At 39.4% G+C, this 20054-nt stretch overlaps 2 protein-coding genes across 3 annotated transcripts; both read right to left on the bottom strand.

The window, feature by feature from the left end:
* Positions 1–504: 504 nt before the first annotated feature.
* LOC112444619 (beta-defensin 130B-like) lies at positions 505–13494 on the bottom strand. Of its 2 annotated transcripts, none has more exons than XM_024986452.2 (2): positions 13422–13494; positions 505–759 (listed from the first exon to the last, which is right to left on the bottom strand). In XM_024986452.2, exons 1-2 carry the CDS (start codon positions 13474–13476, stop codon positions 578–580), a joined length of 237 nt encoding a protein of 78 aa, XP_024842220.1. In that variant the 5' UTR covers positions 13477–13494; the 3' UTR covers positions 505–577. The 2 variants fall into 2 exon arrangements, with proteins under 2 accessions (XP_024842220.1, XP_024842219.1); XM_024986451.2 differs by lacking the exon at positions 13422–13494 and adding an exon at positions 4158–4220.
* Positions 8807–9673, bottom strand: LOC112444618 (beta-defensin 109-like). The gene is made up of 2 exons (XM_059882397.1): positions 9664–9673; positions 8807–9061 (listed from the first exon to the last, which is right to left on the bottom strand). Exons 1-2 carry the CDS (start codon positions 9671–9673, stop codon positions 8844–8846), a joined length of 228 nt encoding a protein of 75 aa, XP_059738380.1. The 3' UTR covers positions 8807–8843.
* Positions 13495–20054: the final 6560 nt, after the last annotated feature.

The raw sequence follows: 20054 nt of genomic DNA, 5'->3' as shown, positions 1-20054 counted from the left end.
CCTCACAGGGAAGAGTTCTTGTGTTTAACTCCCCCAGGCCCTGGGGAAAGGGGGCAAGACCAGCCTCAGCTAGTGTTGGCAGGACTGAGTGGGACAAAAGCCTCCAGCTCAGGTGCCCCGGTTAGCAGGATCACGTGATGAACAGACCTTGAGTCAGGCCACCCAAGTAGGTCTATCTTAACAATGAAAATGATTTTTGTTCAGAGTCAGATGAAGAAGAAGGATGATATTCCCCTTTAGATAAGCAAAGCTACCTATTGTTATTTCTTACCCTTATGATTTTTTTTTCTTATTTTAAAACTTCATCTTTTTTAAGAGAATCATTTTTAGGGTATGAGATGGCCTGTCGTTTAGTTCAGTCTTGTAGTTCTTAAGATGCTGGCAGTGCATTGAGAAGAAGTTCCCCAGGGATGAATACAAGTAGAATTAGGACATTTATTTCCAGTCAATGGAGAAAAAACAAGTTTAAGAGGAGTCTGTATAATTTATCCTCAAGTTCTGGAATTCTGGGCCAAGCTGGAGCCTGTGAAGTTCATGCATGTGTTCTAGAGTTTGAAGAGCCTACAGTTGGCTCTTATCAAGGAGATTTTGATTTGGGAGCTGGCGTTGGATAGGGAAAAAATATCCACCACTTTCTACAACATCTTTTGTCTTCATTACATACGCCAATGGGCTGTTCTATAGTGGTGCAGCCTCCGTCTTTGCACACCCCTTTCAGCAGATTACACTGTTTCTGTCCTGGAATAAGGCCAGTCCTTGCTGCACAGAAAGAGATTTAACAACGTCATTAATTCACCATCCATGTATTGATAGTGTACATAAAGCAATGCATTTACAGAAGAACAGCTTTGAGATAGAATAAATGATATTACCTATTATTACTGATACCCTTTATCTATTTCTACACAGTTGCTGGTGGTTTCTGAGGCTCCATTCTGTTTGGGTACCTCAAAAGATAATTATCTCAGGATTAGAAAAGAAGGAAGCTACCCTACACTTGAAACTCCTTCTGTGGCAGAACCAGGAAGAAAGAATAGTGGAAGTAGTGTTTAAAAAAGGAAAGACATCTCAGGCTCATAGGCTGCCTAAAACCTGTAGATGATCCTACTTTAAGGGTAAACTGAAACTCCTGGGTGATAGAGATACTAGTGATCTACCACTTTCCAGTATAAAGTCTGGCAGACTTGCCCTTTTTGTTCTTTTTTATTAATTTGTTTGGTTTTGGCTACACTGTGTCTTTGTTGCTGAGGCCAGGTTTTCTCTCGCTGTGGCAAGTAGGGGCCACTCTCTGTTGTGGTGCAGGAGCTTCTCCTTGCAGTGGCTTGTCTTGTTGAGGAACATGGGCTTTAGGGCGCTCAGGCTCAGCGGTTGTGACACACAGGCTTACTTGCCCTGTGGCATGTGGGATCTTCCCAGACCAAGGATTGAACCTGTGTTCCCTGCATTGGCAGTTGGATTCTTAACCACTGGGCCAGTAGGGAAGTCCTTGCCCTCATTCTTGAAGCACCCCTGCAGATTTAGCATTGGCTTATGTAGCTTTTACTGGTGCGTAATGCCATGACACGCGTGGCACATATTCTGGTATAAACTACTGCTGTCTTCTAGGAGTCTTCTTGCCGTTCTTTGCAGACACTGTGGTTTCTTCTGCATTAGGGAAATTACACTGACTTCTCCCTTTGCCAGAAGTATTGAGGGCTCCTTGCAAGTGGTTTATCCATGAACACGTACCTTCTAGTTTTCAGCTCAAAAGGCATACCTCAAGAAACTCTTCCCAGATGCTGCGAATCAACCATGACCACATGCTTCAGGCACTTTTAATACTCTGTTCCTCTTTATTGTACTTGGAAAAATTTATAATTATAGATAAATTTGTTATCATTTACCTAGTGTCTGTCTTTTGTACTGTGGGAAGATGCCCTTCCTTTTGCTTCCCACTGCATCTTTTGTGTTTCCCACAGCCCATGGGAAGTAGCAGGCACTCAGTACACACTCCTTACCACTGAATGCAGTTACGTATTCTTTGACACCACACACAATTTGTCTCTTATTCCTTCTAAAACTTACTGGCTCCAGCCTGTTTTTGACTGTCTGGTCCCCACTCTTGGATATACAATCGTATTTGTGGGTCTCCAGTCCTAGGAACTTCTCTAAATCTTAGGCCTAGATTTCTTGGAGTCTTATTTTCCTGTCAGTTATTTCTGGTCTTTGTTTTAGGATAATCTTTTTAAAAATTGTTTTTCACCCTATGACTGAACCACTGCCGTATCCTTTGTCCTACTCCAGTGATGACTTTTGGCTGGATCTTTACTTCCAGGAGAACTATCCCCCTTAACTTTTTCTTTTTTAATTAAAAAAAAAAAGTCCTTAACATGGGGTATGTATGACTTTGGATGGAGACAGTAATTTATGTTTAATTGAATTTAGCTTAAGTGGTGGAAAGCAAGCATGAGCAAAAAATTAAAAATAAAATAAAATATTCACTAATTAATCATGCAGACATAATTGTCTTGAGGCAATTGCTTTCAGCAATCTGAGAATTTATCTAATTTTAAGGAACACTGATCAGGAAAAGCTACAGACTAGTGTAAGTCATCCGAATAATAATGCCAGAGTATTAAGCCAATTGGTCATGACCAATTGGTCATGCCAATTGGTCATGCCTACCACAAACACTGAAGAAAAAGAGTTTAGAGTTAAGTGAAGTAACATGTTTCAAAGACACTGTGACTCCCCAAAGAGGAACCTTAAAAATCTTCTCAGGTTCCTCAGTGTCTAATTAGGAGATTAAAAAGCCTGCAATAAATTAGAGTTTCCACTTTGTGGGCATAGATTAATGGAAACAACACTGACCCAGATTAAAAATACTTGGTTCAACAATGAGGTCCTACTCGAAAACACATGGAACACTGCTCAATGTCATATGGTGGCCTGGATGGGAAGGCAGTTTGGGTGGAGAATGGATTCATATATATGTACGGCTGAGTCCCTTTGCTGTCTACCTGAAACTATCACAACATTGTTAATTGGCTATAGTCCAATATAAAATAAAAGTTAAAAAGAAATACTCAGTTCCAGCTGCAGTGTTCCCCCTACCTATGTGATCTTAGTGAAAACATTCTTTATATGGACATGGATCTTCTTATCTGTAAAATTAAGAAATTAACTATTAAATTGCCTTCTATCTTTAAGTCCTTAACATTGTGTAATTTTATATTAGCCGTCACTGCAAGTGTGTTATCTTCTGACAGAACTGAGGGCCAGATGAGAATTATGTGAACTCCCTCAAGAGTTCACAAATCAAGGGGACAACTATACATCAGAGTTCCTAAGATATTCATAGATCAGGTAAAGATCAAACAAGTCAATATATTCGATTATATTTGAAAGAATGTTATAAATGATTCAAGGAAAAGAGAGAGTTACCCAAATGAACCCAGATGTTGAGGGGTGGAAATACCCTGCCGTAAACAGTTTTACAAGGATCTAAATGACCCAGCCTGAAAATGACACGTTCCCTTTCTCCTTCATCTGCACTTTAATATTCCAGCTTCTCAATCATGAGCACCAAGGATGTAACTCGAACTGTTAGAATTCCTTCCTGCTTATTTTCCATTATGCTTAAAATTTTGCCACTGAAGCGCCATCCCAAATTTCTGTGCTTTTTCCAAATTCCCCTGCCCCCTGTTGGTTTTTAATAACTCGATAGAATTCTTTTTTGTTGTTGTTGTTGAGTTGTCTTACACACCTAACTTGCACCCTTCACAAATATTCCTTTGCCAATAGACTCCAGGTCACGTTCATTCGCTAACCAAGTCTGACCCAATAGCTGCCATTTCCACTGTCTCTTTTGGAGATGGGGGCCCTTGTCAAAGCTACTTGATTTGTATCCTTGTGTCAGATGTCAAGGCTTCTCCCCCCTTCCCCTATATTTGAGCCCCCCTTTGTAATCATGGAGCTCTTGGAACTTGTTTTCTGTTGATGTAAATCCTTGTCTTTCTTCCCGATTTGGACCCAATGAGTTCTAAGGAGGACGCTCATGTTGGACCTCTGTATCCCTGAGACTGTGCGTTAAGGTCTGAGTCAAGATGGCCATGGTATAACTCAGTGTCTGAGTAGGTCTCCTAAGAAACCCAGCTCTACAGTTATTCGCCACCTACCTTTTGGTATTATAGCCAAAGACAGAAGGAGAACAGAAAGCAATAAATGGAGTCTCATGGTTGAATGCCAGTGAGTGATCAGGAACAGCAGGATACAGCACCTTTTATCTACTTCTGCAGACCAAGAGTCCTTTTAGTCACTGAAGCTTAACAAGGAAGAAAATAAAACAGCTTCCGTTGGACTGTTTCCAAACCCTGGGCTCTCTAAATTTGGTGACAAATTAACCTAACCACTGGAGACCAGATGGCTTATCCTGTACTTTTTCTGTGGGCTTTCACATTTTTCAGAGGTCAGTATCTCTGACCAGCATCTCTTGAAGGCTCGTTGAGTGCAAAGTCCTGGTTACCAAAAAGTCCTCTGTGTTGCAAGGGGACTCTTTATCATACCAGGAAGAAAATAATTGAATAAGGTCCATTTCTGGAAAAAAGAAGCTGTACTTTTAAGTTATTTCTTTAAAAGAGAGGCCAGTATCACATATGTATTATGTTCTTAGTAGCATCTGAAACGTAAATACACTGAGTTCACATTGAAAACTAAAATTTTCTCATCCGTTATAACCCTTTGTATAATTGTCCCATATGACAAGGTTGGTGAGAACAGAAGAGTCAAAGAGCATAATATTTCCTCATTCACCATGTATTGTCTAAAGACTCAATGCCAAAAACTTAAGGAGACATGCAGCCTTTCCATATAGCCAAAGCTATGGTTTTTCCATTAGTCATGTACAGATGTGAGAGTTGGACTGTAAAGAAGGCTGAGCACCAAAGAACTGATGCTGTTGAACTGTGGTGTTGGACAAAACTCTTGAGAGCCCCTTGGACTGCAAGGAGATCCAACCAGTCCATCCTAAAGGAAATCAGTCCTGAATATTCATTGGAAGGACTGATGCTGAAGCTGAAGCTCCAGTACTTTGGCCACCTGATGCGAAGGACCAACTCATTAGAAAAGATCCTGATGCTGGGAAAGATTGAGGGCAGGAGGAGAAGGGGACAACAGAGGATGAGATGGTTGGATGGCATCACCGACTCAATGTACATGAGTTTGAGCAAACTCTGGGAGTTGTTGAAGGACAGGGAAGTCTGGTGTGCTGCAGTCCATGGAGTTGCAAAGATTCAGGCACAACTAAGCAACTGAGCAACAACAGTCTTTCCACCTACCATATAGAAACAAAGTATATGCCTAAAGCCTTTGGCCAGTAACCAATTGACCTAAAACCAACTTATGGCTTTACAACACATTTATCTAAATTCACTTATTTTTGCCTTTATAAGCTTTCATATGTAATTTCTTTGAGAGGAAATTTTTCTATACTTTTATGTCTTCTCTTATGACTGTCCTGTGCTTAGTTGCTCAGCCGTTTCCAACTCTTTCCTATACTTTGGATGGTCATCTGCCAGGCTCCTCTGTCCTAGGGATTCTCCAGGCAAGAATACTGGAGTGAGTTGCCATACCCTCCTCCAGGGGATCTTCCCATCCAAGGGATCAAATCTGCGTATCTTCTCCTGCATTGGCAGGTGGGTTCTTTACCATTAGCGCCACCTGGGAATGTTTATTAACTAATGTGTTTACTTATTTTATGTATTTTTACAAATTGAGATACAGCTGACACAGAACTTTGTGTAACTTTAAGGTGTAGAGTATGTCAATTTGATACATTTGCGTATTATAGTAGGATTGCCACCACTGTGTTAGCTAACACCTCTCCTAGGTCACCTTTTTCTTTTTCTTTTTTCTTTGTGGTGAAGACAAGATTTAGTTTCCCATTACTTTGAAGTTTATAATACAGTATTATTGACTACAAGCACTATTTTGTGTCTTAAATCTCCAGAACTTACTTATCTACTAGTTGTAAGTTTGCACCCTTAAATAGGGAGAAGAAAATGGCAACCCACTCCACTGTTCTTGCCTGGAGAATAGCATGGACAGAGGAGCCTGGAAGGCTACAGTCCATGGGGTCCTAAGAGTTGGACACAACTTAGCGACTAAACCACCACAGCCACTCTTAAATAACATCCCCCTAATTCCCCCACCATGGTCCCTGGTAACCACCATTCTGCTCTCTGTTTTTATGAGTTTTGCCTTTTTACATTCCACATAAAAGTGGTATCATACAATATTTGTCTTTCTATGTTGGACTCACCTCACTTTGACATAATGCCCTCAAGGCACATCTATGTTGGTAGAAATGACAGGAGTTCCTTTTTTTCTCATGACTGAGTAATATTTTATTGTATATGCACACCATATCTTCTTTATCCATTCATCCATTGATGGACACTTGGGTTGTTGTCACATCGTGGCTATTGTGAATAATACTGGAATGCTGGAATGTGGGAGTGCAGATAATTCTTCAAGATTCTGATTTTATTTCCTTTGTGTATATACCCCAAGGTGAGATTGCTGGATCATATGGAGACTATTTTTACTTTTTGAAGAACATTCATGCTGTTTTCTGTAACAACTGAATCATTCTACATTCCACTAACAGTGCACAAGTTTCTCTTTTCTCCACATCCTCACCAACACTTGTTATCTCGTCTTCTTGATGATAGCCATTATGGTAGGTGTGCAGTAATATTTCATTGTGGTTTTGATTTGCATTTCCTGATAATTAGTGATATTGAGATTCTTTTCATGTACCTGTTGGTCATTTGTATGTTTCTTTGGAAAAAGCTGTTCAATTTCTTTGACCTTCTTTTTAAAAAATTGGGTTATTCAGTTTTTGTTTTTGAGTTGTATGAGTTCTTCACATATTTATACATATTAACCCTTATCTGATGTATCATTTGCAATATTTTCTCACATTCTGTAGATTGCTTTTTCATTTTTAAAATTTTTGTTTATTTATTTGTTTTTGGTTGCACTGGATCTTCGTTGCTGCATGCGGGGTACTCTGTAGTTATGGCGCGAGGGCTTTCCATTGTGGTGACCTCTCTTTTTGTGGAGTATAGGTTCTAGGTTCAGACTCTCAGTAGTTGTGGTTCATGGGCTTAGTTGCTCCATGGCATGTGGGATCTTCCCAGACCGGGGATGGGACCCATGTCCCCTGCATTGACAGGCAGATTCTTATCCACCGTAAATCCATCTTTTCATTTCTGAAGATTGTTTCTGTTGCAGTGCAGAGCTTTTTTAGTTTGATGTATTCCTGCTTGTTAATTTTTGCTTGTTGTTTTTGGTATCACATCCCAAAAAAATCTTGTTGCCAAGGCAAATGTCAAGTTTTCTCCTGTTTTCTTTTAGGAGTTTTATGGTATAGGATCTTATGTTTAAGTCCTTAATTCATTTCAAGTTAACTTTTTGTGAGTAGTATAAGGTAGGGGTACAATTTCAGTGTTCTCCATGTGATTATCCAGTTTTTTCAACACCATTTGCTGGAGAGATTGTCATTTCCCCATTGAGTGTTCTTGGCTCCCTTGTCAAACATTAGTTGATTTCATAAATACTACATTATATGCTGAAAGAAGGGGAATCTTCACTACTGAACCACACTTCCTTAATCATTGAAGTTTTACATGTGACTGAAAACTGACTCCTTCTAAGGACAACTTTGAGGTATGTAGTTGAACTCAAGTCCTAAGGGCATGCAAGGAAAGTGAGACCTTATGATTCTAGGGAAGAAAGTGAAGTTGTAGTCAGAAGTTGTGACACATCGAAAATCTATTTAAAAGGGGTATTGAAAGCATACCCTTGAAAGAGGTTACTATGTTTTTTACAGTAAAAAATGTTTAGGTTCTAAAAAGGAGAATTATTTGTGTAGAGGAAAACAATTGAGAATCTCTAAGTTATCACAATGTTTCCTCATTGCAGGAGGACATCGATATATTTTTGTTGTTAACTGAGGTTTTATTTGTTAGTACATTTATTTCTGTTGGTCTTAAACCTTCTGTTCCCTCCTTTTTGATCTCATCTCTTTGCAGTTATCTGCCATGCACTTATAATACTTATAAATCACCTCAAATTATTTCCTCTTGCCTCATTCCAGTTTTCTCCCCTTTCCCTATTTATATCTCCTCCACTCCCGGATCATTTCTAGATTTGGTTTTTGCATTTTCTTTGAACTCTGTGTGTCTATTTAATTGCACTGTATATAAAGATATCGTCATCTTTGCAACTTGTTGGTTAATTTTTTTTTATCTTTCTGTGACAAATTTTTAAATATTTGTTAAGTAAATGGGCTTTCTTACTTTTTTTCTTATGTTTTTCATTGGAGTATAATTGCTTTACAGTGCTGTGTTAGTTTCTGTTGTAAAATGAAGCAAATCAGCTATATATATATATATATATATATATATATATATACACACACACACATATATATATGTATGTAAACCCCTCTCTCCCACCCCACCCCCATCCTACCCATCTGGGTCATTGTAGATTGCCCAGCTGAGCTTCGTGTGCTTTATAGAAACTTCTCACTGGCTAGTTTACACATTGTAGTGTATATATATCAACCCCAACTTTTCTTACTTTTAAAGAGATTTTCTGGATCTGAAAATGAGTCTCAAAGCAGTTATCAGGGTAGATGTGAACTCACTATATATATATATATATATATATATATATATATATATATATATAGGCGAGGGATGATAGAAGTTGATAATAAAAACAATAATGTTTAATATATACATTCTAAAATGTTTAGACACAAAGACGTTTCCTTTTCGATGATTTTTCAAGTTTCATTTCTCAGTCTTCTTACGGGGTGCTTGATAATCTGAATAGACAATGGGCATTGGAACTGGCAAAAGAATCCACCATGCACGACAGCATTTCCACCTTCTTCGGCAGGTGCCAAGTATATCCTCTGTCAATTTGCAGGTGTCTCTTCTGCAAACACCATTCAGATTGAGACAGTGGTTTACTGCAGATGATAAACCACTTCTTACTGCAGAAGAATCTGTAAGATCATTTGTCCATGAAGGGAACATAAACCTGTAAATTTTGGTGTGAGATTAAAAGAGTTCTAGGATGAGCATTTCTACATGGAGGAAAGAAACTGGACAAAGAGTCCATCCAGTTGCTTCATCACATGCACTGACTCCTTTTTGCCCAAGAGCCAAAACAATGACAAAGTGCTCCCTCCTTTCCTTATATGTTTTGTCTTCAAATGTAACCTTGGTAATGTTGAACAATGAAGGGATGGACAAAATGTATGTTCTAAATACACCAATGTCCTTATTTTCACTCCTTTATACGGATCTTCAACCAGTATTTCCCAAATGTCTTCTATTCACTAGGCATTTTTTGCACTAGCAATAGAACAGTGAGAATGGCAGAAATATTTCTATTTCTCATAGCACCTACAGTCAGTGGGGAAAAGCTGACCATACAAAAATAGAATAAGATAATTTCAGAAAGTGATAAGTGGTTAGAACACAATAATAAAATAATGGGCCAGTTATAGTCTGGAGGATGGAGTTAATAAAAATGGACTGATAAAGGCTTTCTGAGGATAGCATTTGAACTGAGATTTGAGTGATGAAAATGAGATAGACAAACAGATATCCATGTGCGGAAATGATAGGCATATAGGGAACAAGGTCCCTTGCTTAGTTTATTTGAAGAACAGAAAGACCTGTGTGGATGGTGCATATTGGGGAAAAAAATAACTTTGATAAGAAATAAGGTGGCCTTGATTTAACAGAGTCAGGACATTTGGGGCTTGTAGGTCACAGGAAGCTTTTAGACTCATATAGTTAACATTGCAGCTTCCTTCAGTCAGCTTCTCGGTGCTCAATCTTCTTTTAAAATGGCATTTTCACCTCATATTTCCTACAATCCATTTAGATAAGGGGTAAGGGAAAGTTTCAGGAAAAAAGACCCTGTGAGTACTTAGTTGTGGTACCAGCTTATTCTACACTAATAGAAAGAGGAGAGTGAGAAAGTTGGCTTAAAACTCAACATTCAGAAAACTAAGATCATGGCATCCGGTCCCGTCACTTCATGGCAAATAGATGGGGAAACAGTGGCAGACTTTATTTTGGGGGGCTCTAAAATCACTGCACATGGTGACTGCATCCATGAAATTAAAAGACACTTGCTCCTTGGAAGAAAAGTTATGATCAACCTAGATAGCTTATTAAAAAGCAGAGACATTACTTGACCAACAAAGGTCTGTCTAGGCAAAGCTATGGTTTTTCCAGCAGTTGTGTATGGATGTGAGAGTTTGACTATAAAGAAAGCTGAGCACCGAAGAACTGATGCTTTTGAACAGTGGTGTTGGAGAAGACTCTTGAGAGTCCCTTGGACAACAAGGAGATCCAGCCAGTCCATTCTAAAGGAGATCAGTCCTGAATATTCATTGGAAGGACTGATGTTGAAGCTGAAACTCCAATACTTTGGTTATCTGATGAGAAGAACTGACTCATTTGAAAAGACCCTGATGCTGGGAAAGAATGAAAGTGGGAGGAGAATGGCATGACGGAAGATGAGATGGTTGGATGGCATCACCAACTCAATGGACATGAGTTTGAGTAAGCTCCAGGAGTTGGTGATGGACAGGGAAGCCTGGCATGCTGCAGTCCATGGGGTCGCAAAAGTCGGACACAACAACTGAGTAACTGAACTGAGCTGAACTGAATAGAAAACCTCTCAATCTCTTCATGTTTCAATATTCTCAGAAAGAAGTAGAGGTTATTTTTTCTTTCCAAATTAGATATGATCTACCTAACTCAATGGACAAGGAAATTTTCATCATGAAGTGTATCAATCAGAGGAAAAGTAAATTTGTAGACATTCTCAATGATCCTTTCAATTAAATCTTAAGAAAGTAAAAGGTACTAGAAAGCTGAAAATTGGTCATTGTGTCCAGACCATTATTTCCTCCCAGTAACTTATATGGTAGAAAATTTAATTTACTAAGTAGCTCTCTAATGGTAGAGCTAAATAAACTAGCCTTCTAGTAAAAAAAAAAAAAAAAAATCTATCTAAAGCAAGAGTTAGGAAACAGATAGTTATTAGCTTCACTTTGGACTTAACCTATGTGTTGATAATTTGCATAGTGTCAATATTTTACCCCTCAAGAAATAATACAAAGTCCATTTAATAACGGATGAAGTCTATTAAATAAGTTATTTTGAGTGTAATCTTGTTAATTATATTTATATTTCTCTATTGAGGCCATTCCTAGCTAAGAATGATAAGTCAATATTTTTAGATTAAAATTTGGTGTTATGTTCCTGTTTACTGTAACAGAATGACACAGACAATATACTCACTTGGTCAAGTAACTGAAACATGTGTTTGAAGGGGAGAATGGAAAAGTAAATTAACATTGACACTTGGTAAACATTGTTTTTTAAATAGGAAGAGAAGAGTATTGCTTTAACCAAGTTAAAGTTTGAACACAAAAATCCAGGTAATATTTCATAGTAAAATATAGCTTTAATTCCATGAAAATCAGAAATAAGAATGTTCACAGTCAATATTACATAAATATAGTTTTGAAATGTTTGAACCATGCCATGAGTCATAAGAAGGAAAGTCAATGACTACTTGAACCCTTCCTTCAGTATCTCCCCAGATGCCATGGGAATGATGTAAGTAACATTTTTACAGAATGTTCAGGGGTGCCAGAAATCACAGGGTACCACCAATGCACCAGAAACTGAGAAATAACTGAAAGACACAAACCAAATATGATCAAGTTGTAAGAAAGATTTAAACTTTGGCCAAGATTACAAGTTCGATGCTCTCAAGCTACTGCTGTTATAGAAAAAGTAAACCTTAGAGAATATCTGAAATATTTCTACTCTTGAAAATGGTATGTTAATGTCCTATAATACTCTCTTTTTCAAGGAAAAAAGTCTGTGAACTGAAACTTGAGCAGTGGGCCCCTTATATTGGTCAACTGGGTAGGTGGAGGGTTTCCTGGAAGGTCAATGCTGTGATCACCAGTCCTAACATGGGGACTGACTCGGGTTTTGCACATTGCTATTTGGTTAAGACTGGAACCCGGGAACTAAGAAAAGAAGGGAAGAGGTTTACAGTGGTAGCTTTGGATGGCTGCAAAAACACGTTTTCTATTGAGACCATAAGAACATAGCATACTGAGTATAGTAAATGAATTTATTATGAAAGATGATCAGGAAGGAAAGACATTGTGGGTACAGATTAATGTAAAAATAACATGTTTGGTCCTTCAAGGACTAAAGATAGGGAATCATCTACGTGAGCAAATAATTATGTTCTTTACAAAGAGTACAAGTGGAATAATTTACAGATAGCTTTTTTTTAAGAGCCCCTCAGTGATCTGGGTTCTCAAGGAAAGCTAATTAACTAAAATCCAAAGGTGTAAGGACCTACCACAAGGGAGGGGGAGTGAGGCCACAGAGATAGCAGCGTGGATGGTTTGTCTTACAGTCTTTCGGGCTCCTCTCAAAGGTCTTATATTTATTCTTTGCCCTAAGGATTTAAGGTCACAGAGTCTCACATTTCATGTGACTGCCTCCATTTCCCAGCCCAATCATTTTCTTCCCACATCACACATGCATTAGTATTTCAAACTCTGTTATCCTCTTAAGTGCCTCCAATTTATGTTGAGGTACCTACTCTGTGCAATGCTACTTAACATAAGAAGCCCTTCCTAAAATGTGGACCAGCGCTCGATCTTCTGAGTAATCCCTCCCTAGGGACTCTAGTTCTCTTTCTGAAACCCTCTTCTGGGTCCGTGCCATTTACGTAGCGTGGCCCAGTGGCCAGTTTAAATGAGACAGGTCTGAGTTATGCCTTAGTTCTGATACAGTGATAAGTGCTTCTTTCACTTTGCAAAGATGTCTAGTTCAGATTTTAAAAATGTTCATCCTCCTTCTATAATCATGGCTACACCTCTCCCATAATGAGAGTTGTGCTCATTATTATGCTGATTTGTCAGTTCCTTCAGGAGGCAAACCTACAGGACAGAGTTCCCCAGGATGCACCCTCTGCACTAAATCCTGTCAATAGGTCTCTGTCCATCTGTTTCTGACCTACTGAATAGATATAACGATAGATGCTGATGGAATCCAGTCCTTTCCGATCTACCTGTCTACTAATGGGTCACTGTGCCTCACCTAGACATCCCAAGCTACAAAGTAAGGATAAAGCCGAACATGATGCCATCCAGCATTCAGCTAACAGTGAAGGAACGGTCTCTCTACCGTCTTCCCCTGTTGTCATTCTATTAGGGTTACGAATCTGTAAGACTGATTCCAGGGTCTTGTCTGACCTTCCCAACAGCTTTCTGAACTGTGGACCCAGGTAATCAGCCGCCACCTTACCTGGTGATAAGAGGGTCAAGAAGAAGACCTCAGAGAGCAGCAGGTGGAACCTCATGGGGGAACAGCAGCTGGAGGGAAGGAGCGTCAGTATGGCTCGAGCTGGCGATCGCTGGGCGGGCAGGTCCGTGGCCTTTTATGATGTCCCCTGGGCCTGTGGTTTTTCCATGGTTAGTAGAGCCTATCCAAAAGAGAGTTAACTCAGTCTTAAACAGGAAATCTCCAGGGGAAAAAGTACATGCTGTGGTGGAAACTCAACAGATGAGAAAGCAGAAGCTGATGCCGTGGGTTTCCCAGATTCAGGATATCCGAGCTGTCTGCTGTGTCCCCTTATGGGGAGACCCTCCCAGCAGGGGGTTGATGACTTTAGCAGTCAGCCGATGAAGATGTAGTCAGTTCCTCTTTATGTTACATGGAAAATAGAAATTGAATTCTGTTTCACATTTATAATATCTAGAATTGAAAGTGTTTGCACATTTTGCCTTTAAAATTGCTGTTTTAGTTGCTCTGCTGCTGCTGCTGCTGCTAAGTCACTTCAGTCGTGTCCAACTCTGTGCAACCCCACAGACAGCAGCCCACCAGGCTCCTCTGTCCCTGGGCTATACAGTCTTTTAAAAAGTATTTATTTATTTTTGGCTGTGCTGGTCTTCGTTGCTGTGCGGGCTTTTCTCTACTTGTGGCAAGTAGGGGCTACTCCCTAGTTATGGTGCAAAGGTTTCTCATTGCAATGGCTTCTCTTGTTTCAGAGGTGTGCAAGCTCTAGTGTGCTCAGGCTATTAAAGTTGGGGCAAGTGGGCTCAGTAGTTGTGGTTCCTGGGCTCCACAGCACAGGCTCAATAGTTGTGGCCCATGGGCTTAGTTGCTCTGCAGCATATGGGATCTTCACTGATCAGGGATTGAACCCATGTCTCCTGCATTGGCAGGCTGATTCTTTATCACCAAGCCAACAGGGAAGGCTGTTCTATAGTCTTAATGGTATTTTTCACCTAGTTGATCTACCAATTGTGAGTCAGGAAATGTCTGTGTTACTCTTGGTTCATTTACTGTGAAGTAACTAGACCCAGAGAACCCCATGGACAGGGCAGCCTGGCAGGCTACAGTCCATAGGGTTGCAAAGAGTTGGGCATGACTGAAAAGACTTAGCAGGCAACTAGACCTGTTACCTAGATTTCTAGGACGATACAGCAATAGTATCAGTAACGGCAGCAGGAGAAACAATAGCGGTAGCAGTTCTGTCAGTCAGGATCCAGCCAATTAGAACAGAGTAGTGCTTTGGTTTACAGAGGGGACTTACATCAGGATTTGTTCAGAGAGAATGCCGAGGGAACCCAGAAGCAACTGCAGGCAGTGGATATCACCCCTCAGTGAGACAACAAAATGGAGGAAGCCAGGAGCCAGGGGAGGACGCCTGTGGTCCTCAGGTGTTGGAGGAGGGGGCACGCTGCCCAGCTGTGCCTCTGCAGACCTGAGGGGAGACCTTTCAGAGTCAGTCCTCAGGTCTATGAAAGGGGCATTGACTAGCTGTTGCAGACACCTGTTTGAGGACACTGTGAGATGGGTTCTGTAACGCCATGAGAATGTGGACCCAGGAGGCCACTGTTGCTCCTGGAGGCAAGCCATTGTTGCTATAGCAACAGTGACAGGAACAAAAGTAAGGAAGTCCATCCCCCTTCTCCAAGCTCCAACTCTCCCTGGAGAGTCCATCCTTGAAGTGATGGAGTCGGCAAAGGAGTCTGGGAAATGTGATCTGCACCTTCCTGGTCCCCGAGTTACTGGGAAGCATGGTGTCAAAGAGGGCAACTGGAACAAAGAGACTGGGGAAGTGACGCCACAGTGGATGCAATGTTAGAAAGTTCGAGCAGTCAGATTTTTTTTTCAACAAGCAGATGTTTCATGTGATTATGCTGTAAACTCATTCTGCATTTTTTAGAGTTTAAGTCACCTAGGGAAGCAGTGTTCCAGAGTGAAATACAAGGAGGGATACTGAACTGGGGATGATTCATTCCAGCAATGGGATCTGATGATAAGTGGGCCAGAAGGTGATTAGACCCTGAAAAAGACTTAGAAGCAAAAACAAGAGAGAAGTAATACGTAAGGATGAAAAATGCCATCAGTTATGCTGGAGTATCGTGGCATCTGGTCCCATCACTTCATGGGATATAGATGGGGAAACAGTGGAAACAGTGTCAGACTTTATTTTGGGGGGCTCCAAAAATCACTGCAGATGGTGATTGCAGCCATGAAATTAAAAGACGCTTACTCCTTGAAAGGAAAGTTATGACCAACCTAGATAGCATATTCAAAAGCAGAGACATTACTTTGCCAACAAAGGTCCATCTAGTCAAGGCTATGGTTTTTCCAGTGGTCAGGTATGGATGTGACAGTTGGACTGTGAAGAAAGCTGAGCACTGAAGAATTGATGCTTTTGAACTGTGGTGTTGGAGAAGACTCTTGAGAATCCCTTGGACTGCAAGGAGATCCAACCAGTCCATCCTAAAGGAGATCAGTCCTGGGTGTTCATTGGAAGGACTGATGCTAAAGCTGAAACTCCAATACTTTGGCCACTTCATGCGAAGAGTTGACTCATTGGAAAAGACCCTGATGCTGGGAGGGATTGGGGGCAGGAGGAGAAGGGGATGACAGAGGATGAGATGGCTGGATGGCATCACCAACTCGATGGACATGAGTTTGAGTAAACTCCAGGAGTTGCTGATGGACAGGGAGGCCTGGTGTGCTGTGATTCATGGAGTCACAAAGAGTCAGACACGACTGAGCAACTGAACTGAACTGATGCTGGAGTATCTAAGAATAACTTTCCTATCCTGCCTGTCCATGAATTAAAGGCTCACCATTCTGAAGGATAGTTATGGGAGTGGGTAAGTGCCTCATACCTATTTAGGGCTTTTGTAGGGAGGCTACAACATGCTCTTGAGGCAAGATATTTACCCCCTTCTGGTTTCTGGATCTTATCATTGTGTCAAAGCTTGTAGCAGAGTTTTTCAACCTCAGCACTGTTGATACTTTGGGTCAGATAATTCTTTGTCTTGAAGGTCATTTCTGTCATTGTAAGATGTCTACTAACATCCTTGGCTGGTAGCATCTTGGCTACTATTAATAGATGCTGGTAGCATCTTTCTGGTTGTCACAACTGAAGGTATCTCTAGACATTGGCAACTATGTGCTGGGGAGAAAAGCATCTCCAGGTGAGAGGTCTGGTTCATAGTATCTAAATCCTCAGGCAGGGTTGTCTTTCTTCTACTTTTGGACCACTCCTTAGGGCAAAGGTTTGGCTGTAGGTTATCAGATGGCAGCTGACTTTGAATGAACCTGGGTAAAAGTTGGGGTTATATGAACTCATCAGGAGCAGAGCCAGACAGGGCCTTTCCCATCACTCAGTACCAGGGCCCACTGTTTTATAATTCAGATGGTAAGGGCTGATGATGAAGCCTTCTCTGCATGACTGGAACTCCTCCAGATTTTTACCTGTCCCCATGGTGGTGCCAGGTCTCAAAGGTACCGGAAAGTTCTGGGGGTGGAAGTCGTGGTTACTCAGGAAGGCCGTGTTCTGGGTGGAGGAATATAGCAGGTTCTTGTAAGTGCATTTTATCCTGACATTGAAGCCTGAGGAGAAGAAGCCACAAGCTATTAGAAGTCAAAGGGAGCTATAAAAGCTGAAGACAGGAACAGAACTGACATTTGTGTTGTCTTTTAAGTCAGGTATATTGAGGTGTGTCTTTCACAGTAGAATTATTTTCATTAAAATTGAGCTCATTTCTATGAGTTTTTACACGTGCATATAGCTGTATAACCACCACCACAATCAATACCTAGACCAGTTCTATCACCTACAAAATTCCCGAAATATTCTTCTGTATCTGACATCTCCTGTTCCCAGTCCCTGACAGCATCTTATCTTTCTGTCCCTATAGTTTATCTTGTCTTCTTATCTATTTCTGCTTAAGTGAGGTTTTGGTAGTTTTTTTATTTCAAAGAATTCACCCATTTTCATTGATCTTGTTGGATTAATGTATGTAAAGCTATGCCTAATAATGTCTGGTTGTTCGCCTTATATCTGTAGGATCTAATGTGCTTACTTTTATGGCTGGCATTGGCAATCTGTGTGCTTTTTGTCTTACTCTGTATCTCAGATCAGAATGATAAGACATTTATAAATTTTATTCATCTTTTCAAAGAACCAGGTTTTGATTTCAATTTTGTTTTCTGTTGCTTTTCTGTTTAATTTATTTTATTATTTACATGAATCTCTTCCTTTCCTTGTTTTAGATTTAATTCGCTCTTTGATTATATAAGCATTTGGATACTATAAATTTATTTCAAAATGCTACTGTAGCTTAATTCCATACATTTTGTTATGTTTATTTTTATTTTTATTTAATTCAAATCCTTAGCCATTTTTATCTAGAAGCATGCTGTTTGATTTCCTAATATATGGGAATTTCCCAAGTACTGAATATTGAAATCTGGTTTGATTCTATTAAGGTCAGAGTGTATTTTGCATGGTTTGGATAATTTTATGTTTGTCAAGACTTGTTTTGTTGCCCAGAATACGGTTTACTTTGGTAAGTGTACACTTAGAAAGAATGTTTATTCTGCTGTCATTGTGTCAAGTTTTTAAGCAATATTAATTGGATTGAATTGATATGCTTACAGAATTTTTGTTCTCATACTTTATTGATTACTGAAAAAGAAATGATTTTTTTACTGAGATGTAATTAACATATAATATTAGTTTCAGGTGTACAAAATAATGATTAAATATTTGTATATATTGTGAAGTGATCACCACCAAGTCTAATTAACATCCATCACAAAGCATGGTTACAAATTTATTCCTTGTAATGAGAAATTTAAGATCACTCTCTTAGCAATTTCCCAGTATTCAATACAGTATTTTTAACTCTGTTCACCATGCTGCACACTATATCCCTAAGACTTATTTATTTTATAGCTGAAACTTTATAACTTTTGATCATTTCATCCTTTTTACCCACCTCCAACACCCTCACTCCAATGACCACCTATCTCTTCTCTGCATCTGTGAGTTCACTGCCTTTTTTTTTTTTCTCATTTGAATTCCACATATAAATGAGATCATACAGTATTTAATTTATTTCACATAGCATAATGCCATCAAGTTTCATCCATGTTGTCACACACAGCAGGATTTCCTTCTTTTTTATGGCTTAATATTTCATCATACATCTAATATATATCATATTTTCTTTATTTGTTCATCTATCAGTGGACACTTAGGCTTTTCCCATATCTTGATTATTGTGAATAATGTTGCAATGAATATGGGAGTGCAGATATCTTTTTGAATTAGCATTTCTATATCCTTAAAAAAAAAAACCCAAAGCAGAATTGCTGCATCATATGGTAGTTTTCTTTTTAAAATAGCCTCTGTTTGCAAATGAAATGATCTTACATATAGAAAACTCTAAAGACTCCATAAATGGTTGTTAGAACTAACAAATGAACTAAGTAAAGTTTAAGAATACAAAATCAACATACAAAACAGCTGCATTTCTATATGCTAAAAGTGAACTCTCTGAAAATTTAAGACAAAAATTTTATTTGTGATAACATCTAAAACAATAAAATACTTAGGAATAAGTTTAACCAAAGAATTGAAACACTTATACACTGAGAATATAAGACAATAATAAAGAAATTGAAGAAGACATAAATAAATGAAAAAATTTCCCTGAATGGAATATAGGTTGGTCATGAAAAAGAACAAAGAAATCCATGGATGAACTTTGAGAATGTATGCTAACTGAAGCGAGTCAGAGAAAGACAAATACCATATGATCTCATTTATATATGGAATCTGGAAAAAAATTCAAACTCATAGAAACCACAGTAGATTGGTGGTTGTGGGGCATCAGGTGAATGGGTGAAGGTGGTCAGAGGATACAAACTTCCAGCTATAAGATGAATAAGTTCTGTCGGGGGAGCTGTGTAATTTCCTCGGTTCTGTCTCACCACAGCAAAGATTTGAAACGGCGGTCAGTGTTACAGCTCGGTTAAAGCTCAGAATTTTATTCAGCAAGCAAAGGAAAATACACTCTTGAGGCATGAGGGTGGGCTGACCCCAAAGAAGAGGCCCAATCTTGGCTCCGCTTTTTATATGTTTCATGTCCTCCCCCTAAGCCTGCTCTATATAAATCAGGCTAACCAGGAAGGCTGTTTGTTTCACCCTCCAGTCCTTGGATTTTCTTTTGTTCCACTTTCATGGGCTTTTTCCTATCTTTTTCTTTTAGTCACTGCCATTTTGGACTCCCTTTTCCTATTCTAACTACCTAACAATTCTGGAGATCTAATATACACCATGCTATCTATAGTTAACATTTTATTATATAATTGAAAGTTGATAAGGGAGTAGATCTTAACAGTTTATGTCACATACGCAAAAAAAATTCTAACTATCTCAGTTGATTATGAATTACTGTGGTAATTATTCAGTGATAAATATAAAACTGGGCAAAGGACCTGAATAGACATTGTTCCAAAGGATTCATACCAGAGGTTAATAGCTACATGAGAAATTGCTGAACATTACTATTCCAAACTCTTATCTATTGACCTTCTCCCTCTGTCTCTTTGCAGCAG

Source organism: Bos taurus, chromosome 27 (assembly GCF_002263795.3).
Source record: "Bos taurus isolate L1 Dominette 01449 registration number 42190680 breed Hereford chromosome 27, ARS-UCD2.0, whole genome shotgun sequence".
In the NCBI taxonomy this organism is placed as follows: Eukaryota; Metazoa; Chordata; class Mammalia; order Artiodactyla; family Bovidae; genus Bos; species Bos taurus.
The sequence above is the reverse complement of the archived record's forward strand: the minus strand, read 5'-3'. Positions and strand labels throughout refer to the sequence as shown.

Excerpts from the sequence above, each read along its gene's own strand:
- LOC112444619 (XM_024986451.2), bottom strand. The coding sequence starts at position 4,215 with ATGAGACTCCATTTATTGCTTTCTGTTCTCCTTCTGTCTTTGGCTATA. Across the intron at positions 760-4,157 it reads TTTGGCTATAATACCAAAAG|CAAGGACTGGCCTTATTCCA; the intron begins GTAGGTGGCGAA and ends CTTTCTGTGCAG.